We start from the raw sequence: 7,471 nt of genomic DNA on the forward strand, positions 1-7,471 counted from the left end.
ACACATTTTGAACACTAGCCTTTTAAATCAAAGTGCTCAGTCAAAGCCCTTTCTCCCTGGCTTACAAAGAGATGCTCTTGTTTAACTGACAGTCGGTGGTTCTAGTACTTGTCCATATTTAATTTCATTGCTGAGTAGGATTTCTCAAGCCTCCCAAATAAGTTCCTACATTAACAATGAATGTCTTTAAACTCTAAGCAGAATGTCAATGTCATTCAGATGTGAAGAACTATTACAAAATTGAAATAGATTTCTAATGCATTTATTACACATTTTTGGTAGCATGTGATTTAAAAATCAGAAAAAAAATGAAAAATGGTTTGACACTTTTCACTCATTTACACCAAAACATAATACACTTCGACTAGATTTTGGCTATTATGGACCTTAACATGCAATGTGACCTTGGTCTGAAAAAGCATGTTTGGTTAGCATGGAAACTTAATCATAAGAAGTCATAAGTAGAATCCTTCTTCTTTACGCCTTTTTCTAGGTCTAGGAAATTTATTGCTTGTGAGACAGGTAGGATATGAACAATGGGCCAAATAGAGTCTAGGGTTATCTCATCTGTGTGAAAACTGCTGCTGAAAATCGATGTGACCTCTGCTATACTGTCTTCCCAATTCCCACCCTCTGTGTACTATTTGTCTTTTAGTAGAAGCTTAGATCTGTGTGCTGTCTCTATGTGTCTCTCTTGGGCCAGATTATCAAAATGAATTATTGCCTGCATACCTCTTATATTTCTATTTATTTTCCTGGTGCTGACTAGGACCGATGAAATATGATTCTTTTTGCATTTGATCCTCACTGCAGCAAGCAACACCTAATTCAACTGTGTCCATCTCTTTAAAGAAGAGTAATGTTATTTTGAAACTTCAATCTACTGTACAGCAACATTATAAACCATAGACCATGCAACCTGTCTTCATAGTCAATAGCAATCTTCCTTACAGCCAATTCAAAAGCATTTATTTCATCTCCAAATAGAAGATTTCTGGGAATTTTAATGTAGTTTTAATTTTGTTTTATGAATACTGAATATATTGCTTTCCTTTTTGGATATCTTATTTGCAGAATATCCCTCAGATTCTTACCACTGCAGTTACTTGTGTAGAGAGAGATACATAATGAAGAATCCATTAATTTTAAGAACTCTGCCCCTGATACAAAATGTTTATTCAGGAGAAACATTATATTATCTCTGAATCAGCAGGATGTCAATGTTCTAATTTTGTAGCAGTTCATTTTTGTAAGAATAGATCTTCCAGTCTACATAAATTCATACTTTAAGATTTATAAACATCAATACAAAGATGTAAAACCTTCCCAATTATTATCAATAAATCATTATGAAGTTATTCTATCCACTTGTCATGTGTGGAAAATAAAATACTTGCTGAATACAGACTTCAAGCTATAGAAATATGAAATAATATTCCTTGGTTAGGTGTTAAGAAATATACTTTAGAAGCATTAGAGATGATACTTAAAACATTTTAGAATTTAGTTTTTAAATTACATATTTCAAATGTTCAGACTTTGTAGTTGAAATAGATCACAGAATTTCTAATGTTTTCAGTCTCTTTGGAATATTCCACCTCTTCCAAAACTATCACTGGCAAAGAAGGAGGGAAGGAGGGAGGGAGAGAAGGAGGCAGGGAAGGAAAGAAGGAAAGAAAGAAGGATGGGAGGGAGGGAGAGAGGAAGAGTTTAGACTTAAGGGAGTTAGACTTAAGGGAGTTGTGCAAAACACATCCATCATGCATTTATAGTCAAAATATTATTTTTTAAGTTTTATAAAAAACAATTCTTGAGAATATGTTCATTATCGCTTCTTGTGCTAAAAGAAAATTAACAGGTTAATTTATATATTTTATTGAATTATTTAAGAACAATAAACAAATGCTTTTTATAATGTTTTGGATCCAGATAATATGAAACTGTTAATTCTATAAAATAATTGTTTAGCATTTTTTATCCCTGTAGATTTTAGAAAAATGGAAGTTGTTAAAAAATTGGAAATGGTGATTTCTATTAAAAACATTTTATTCAGAAAATAGTGCTTCCCTATGACCCTGCAATTGCACTACTGGGTATTTACCCCAAAGATACAGATGTAGTGAAAAGAAGGGCCATCTGTACCCCAATGTTCATAGCAGCAATGGCCGCTGTCGCCAAACTGTGGAAAGAGGCAAGATGCCCTTCAACAGATGAATGGATAAAGAAGATATGGTCCATATATACAATGGAGTATCAACCTCCATCAGAAAGGATGAATGCCCAACCTTTGTATCAACATGGACAGGACTGGAGGAGAGTATGCTGAGTGAAATAAGTCAAGCAGAGGAGTCGATTATCATATGGTTTCGCTTATTTGTGGAGCATAAGGAATAACATGGAGGACATGGGGAGATGGAGAGTAGAAGGGAGTCGGGGGAAATTGGAAGGGGAGATGAACTATGAGAGACTGTGGACTCTGAGAAACAATCTGAGGGTTATGGAGGGGAGGGAGGTGGGAGGTTGGGTGAGCCTGGTGGTGGGTATTATGGAAGGCATGTATTGCATGGAGCACTGGGTGTGGTGCATAAACAATAAATTCTGGAAAACGAAAAAAAATTTAAAAAAAAAATAATTTTTTTTAAAAAGCAAAAAAAAAAAAAAAAGCATTTTATTCAGAGATAATGCTGTCCCATTAAAAATCTCATAGAAGTTTCCCACAATTCTATGCCACAGCTTCCCATACAGTAAATGGTGCATACCATTTACTATGGAGCAAACCATGATGACTATGAAATCTGTGTGGTTCATAATTACATGTATAGGCTTCTTGCAATTGAAAAACTAGCTCTATCTATATGTTAAATCCATATTCCTATCCCTCCTGGAACCAGAACCAATAGCTAAATTTTTGTGAAAATTGGTTAGGTCCAGATTCAAGGCTAGTTGTGTTTTTGTTTTTTGTTTTTTTCTTCAAATGACTTTCATAATATATGGGGTCACTGAAATTTTTTCTGACCAGGGAGATGCATATTTTTGCACTTTGCTTTTGCCCAGTTACCGAAATGAAGAGACTATAGTAAGTAGAGTAATTTTGTTTGAGGGGCTATGATTCATGCCATCCTGTGGTGAAGGCTTGAAGGCTCTGAAAGATGTAGTAAAACGAAGGGGCACCTGCATCCCAACATGCATAGCAGCAATGTCCACAATAGCTAAACTGTGGAAGGAGCCAAGATGTCCTTCAACAGATGAATGGATAAAGAAGATGTGGTCCATATCTACAATGGAATATTATTCCACCATCAGAAAAGAAGAATACTTACATTTACATCAGCATGGACATGGAGGGTATTATGCTAAGTGAAATAAGTCAATAGAAGAAAGGCAGTTATCATATGGTTTCACTCATATGTGGAATACAAGAAACAGTGCAGAGCACCATAAGGGAAGGGAGGGAAAATTGAATGGGAAGAAATAAGAGAGGGATAAAAAACATGAGATACTCTTAAATACAGGAAAGAAATTGAGGGTTGCTGAAGAGCAGGTGGGGGGAGGGATGGGGTAACTGGGTGATGGGCACTAAGGAGGGCACATGATGTGGTGAACTCTGGGTGTAATACACAACCGATGATTTGTTGAACACTACATCTGAAACTAATGATGTGTTATATGTTGGCTAATTGAATTTAAATAATAAAAAAAATACCAGGGTTTGGGGATGCCTGGGTAGCTCAGTTGGTTAAGCATCCAACTCTTGACTTCAGGACGGGTCATGATCTTGAGGTTGCAAGTTCGAGAACTGTGTCTGTCGGGCTCTGTACTAGGTGGAGCATATGCTTGAGATTCTCTCTCTCCCTCTTCTTGTGCCCCTTCCCTCCATTCTCGCTCTCTTTCTCAAATAAATAGATGAATTAAAAAAAAAAGAATGCCATGATTTGTTTGGGTACTTTCGAAAATTACTTCTTTGTAGCAGTTTATTTTTATCCCTGTCAAAAAAGCCCCAATTTCTAATTGCAGGGGAAAATTTGCTGTCTGATGATTTGCACTTGATCTTAGCCAAAAGGCCAAGAAGCGATGCTGTCTGATGATTTGTACATCTCACTTAAAAGATATTCAGTCAGAATTCAAATACATAGTCAAGTAGTTAGCTTCTCAGTGTAAGAGAAGATTCTTTTTGTAATCAGGTATATCGGTTCAAAACATCTTATTAAACAATAACTTTATTGGTGTCTCTTTACCTGAAGCTAAGAGAGAATCTTGTTAAAGTAATGAGAATGTGGGAAAAGATAATATAAAAATAAATGGTGAGAAAATATACAACTTCTGTTTTTACATCACAGCTAATATTTTTTCATAAGTAGTATTCTTCAAAATAAAACGTAACACTGGAAATAATCCAAATGCTTGTCAGCTAGTGAATAATTAAACAAAAAGCAATATATCCATGTAATGGAATACTTTTCAGCAATAAAAAGGAAGAAACCACTGATACATGCTACCTCATGGATGAATGTCAAAAACATTATTCTAAGTAAAAGAATCCAGACATAAAAGACCACATATTGTATCTATTTGTGTAAAATATCCAAAAAAGGCAGTCCTATAGAGGCAGAAAGTAGATTAGTTATTGCCAAGCACTGGGGGTGTGGAAGGAAATTAACTGTAAATGGGCATGATGGGTATTTTGGGGGTGATCAAGATGTTCTAAGATAGATTTGTGATGATGGTTGCACAACTCTGTATATTTAATAAAAATCATTGAAATATACACTTAAATAGGTGAATTTTACTGTGTATGAATTATACTTCAATAAAGCTATTAAAGAATGGAGATGATAGATGATAGATAGATGACAGATAAATTTGAAAAGAAAAAAAATAGTGTATGCTTTACAAGGAGGTGATCTGATTATTTAATTTACAGGTATTCATAAACATATCATAAATGTGTTTCTCCAAGTCTCATACATCTTTACCAGTATATGCTGTTTGATTTTCACTGATTATTTTCTGACATTTATTTTGAAAGAACAAAGGCAACTGGGGAATAGGTATGACTTCCAATTAAGAGTTTTCCATCATCTAGTTTTAGAAACAAAATATTTATAGATACTTTTAGAGATAAAGGAAACATAGTGAAAATTTTGACCTGTTAATTTGTGAACATTCTGATATTAATTTTGTTTTTTCCAGAAGAATTACCATTTCAAATCCCAATGATGAAGTCACCCTTGGACAAGATCCAACTGACTCCTGGGCAGGCATTGTCTCCTGGATTCCCTGGACCATTCATTTTTGCTGATAGTCTGTCCTCTGTGGAGACTCTGTTGACCAACATTCAGGTCAACAATATTTCTATAAACAAAATAAATGTAATACAAAACATTAGCATCTACATAAATTATTTCATATTTGAGAAACTAAAACAGATAAGATGAACTGCATGTCATTTGCTGCACTTTGACAGGGTCTACTGAAAGTGGCTTTGGATAATGCTCACTTCCAGGAGAAGCAGATTCAACAAGAAAAAAAGGAACTGCAAATGGAGCTCTATAGAGAGAGAGAAATTAGAGAAAACCTTGAAAGACAACTTGCAGTTGAGCTTCAAAGCAGAAGTAAGTTTGACAAGTTCAATTACAGAATAAACACTTTGTTGTAGGTATTTTCAAGAGTAGTAGAAATATCCTCAGATTTAGTTTGGAACTACTGAAAAAAATGACAAGCTAAGAATCAAATACTTTGTGTAATCCACATAGCAAGATATTTATACCATTTCTATTTATTATAAAAGATAATGAACTAGATCTGGACTTCAGGCCAGTTGCCGATTTGGAAAATATGAATATTCTTAGTTTTCTCACAATTTCATAAAATACTCCTGGATATAGATAATCTAATAATTTCTTGTAGATGAAATGCTTAATCTTTGCCAAGAATAGTGCTGGATTCTGGGGATTTAAGATAAATAAAACTCAGTCCCTGTCCTTGAGAGATTTGTATTTTAGAAGGCTAGCACAACCAACCAGTTAATTTCAAGACAAAGTGGCAAGAGCAATGATGTACAGTATATATGGTTATATAGAGAAGAGGTAGTTAGTGCAGCTTGGTGGGGAAGTGAATAGTTGAGGAACGCTTCTTGATGCTGATACTTGAACCTGAGTCTTGAAGATCAGTAGGCTAAGAAAGGGCATGAGAGTATCTGAGTGATTTAGACATTCTAGACAGATGTATCAGTGAGCATAGGCATGAAAGCAAGAAGCAGCATACATTGGCAACTATAAACAGTTTGTTATTACTGTGGCTCTAAATTTTATGAAGTGAATTGTGGGAGATAATGGAGAAAGATGAGGGTAGAAGCTAAATTGTGAAGGACATTTTTAACAATGTGAAAAATTTGCTTGGATTTTGTCTTACTGGTGATGGGAAGTAGTCAAAGATAAACAAGGGGAATGATCTGGTCTGATTTTAATTAGACCACTTTGGTGTTGGGGATAGATTAGAAAGGGCTTGGAGTAAGACTAAAAACAAGGAAATTATGTAAAAAGAATTTGCTCCTTTTGAGTAAAAAGAGTTTGCTCCTGGCAGTGGTGATGAGGACTGAACTAGGATAGCATAAATAGGGATGGAGACAAAAGAGAGAATGGGGAATTAATGTTCACAAATAGAACTAACTTTCCAACCATGGGTGGACATTAGATTATGTAGAGATATAGATAAAGAGACTAGTTCATATCAAAACACAGAGATAATTTCTAAAACTTCACTTCAGCCAATAATTTCCACATTTTCCTTACATTTACCTTAAAATACTAAATAGCAGCAAAGTGATGATTGTGAATTTCAACTTCTCTTCTCTGCTTACTCTTCTGTGGAAGAGTCACAAAGTAAAAATTCAATAAAATAGTTGAAGTGTGGGAAGGAGAGGCAAAGGAAGGGAGAGAAAATCCACAAGGTAGACAATGCCTCCTTAAGAAAGGAAGAGTAATTCCAGTTGAGTGAAATCCACTAACTTTACATTATTCCAAAGTACTATATTATATTCCAAAAGTTTTAGCAAGTAATTAAAACCTTACTGTATATTTTCCTTAAACTCTAGGAATCATTATTAGTCTAGTTCAAAATATAAATTTAGTCACTGCATTTAAAAATAATTAAACCTGTTTAAAAAATAAAATCTTTAAAAAATGGGGGCACTTTGTTGGCTCACTTGGTAGAGCATGTGACTCCTGATCTCAAGGCTGTAAGTTCAAGCCCTACATTGGTTGAAGAGTTTACATAAATAAACAGATGAATAAATAAATAAAATCTTTAAAAACAAAAGAATTGAACCTCTCATTATCTTGCCAAACTCATTAAAAACTATTAAGCAAGAACTTAACTTTTTGAAACTTAGAAAAATTCATTTATTTCTTGTATTTGGTATGAAAAATATTATTATGACTAGCAGTCATAAAGACACATAGTCATAATAATA

The 7,471-nt window shown here is 34.3% G+C and overlaps 1 protein-coding gene across 1 annotated transcript in view; it reads left to right on the plus strand.

The window, feature by feature from the left end:
• Positions 1-7,471, plus strand: part of LOC111139361 (dachshund family transcription factor 2) — a gene marked incomplete at its 3' end in the record, with an annotated part of 862,916 nt that overhangs the window by 848,102 nt on the left and 7,343 nt on the right. Inside the window, exons 9-10 of the mRNA XM_022491621.1 lie at positions 5,191-5,339; positions 5,465-5,612. Of these exons, the coding sequence (XP_022347329.1) occupies positions 5,191-5,339; positions 5,465-5,612 (297 nt within the window). The remainder of the gene's footprint in view (positions 1-5,190; positions 5,340-5,464; positions 5,613-7,471) is intronic.

This window comes from Enhydra lutris, unplaced genomic scaffold, assembly GCF_002288905.1.
Source record: "Enhydra lutris kenyoni isolate GAN:26980312 unplaced genomic scaffold, ASM228890v2 scaffoldscaffold102, whole genome shotgun sequence".
NCBI classification, from domain to species: domain Eukaryota; kingdom Metazoa; phylum Chordata; class Mammalia; order Carnivora; family Mustelidae; genus Enhydra; species Enhydra lutris.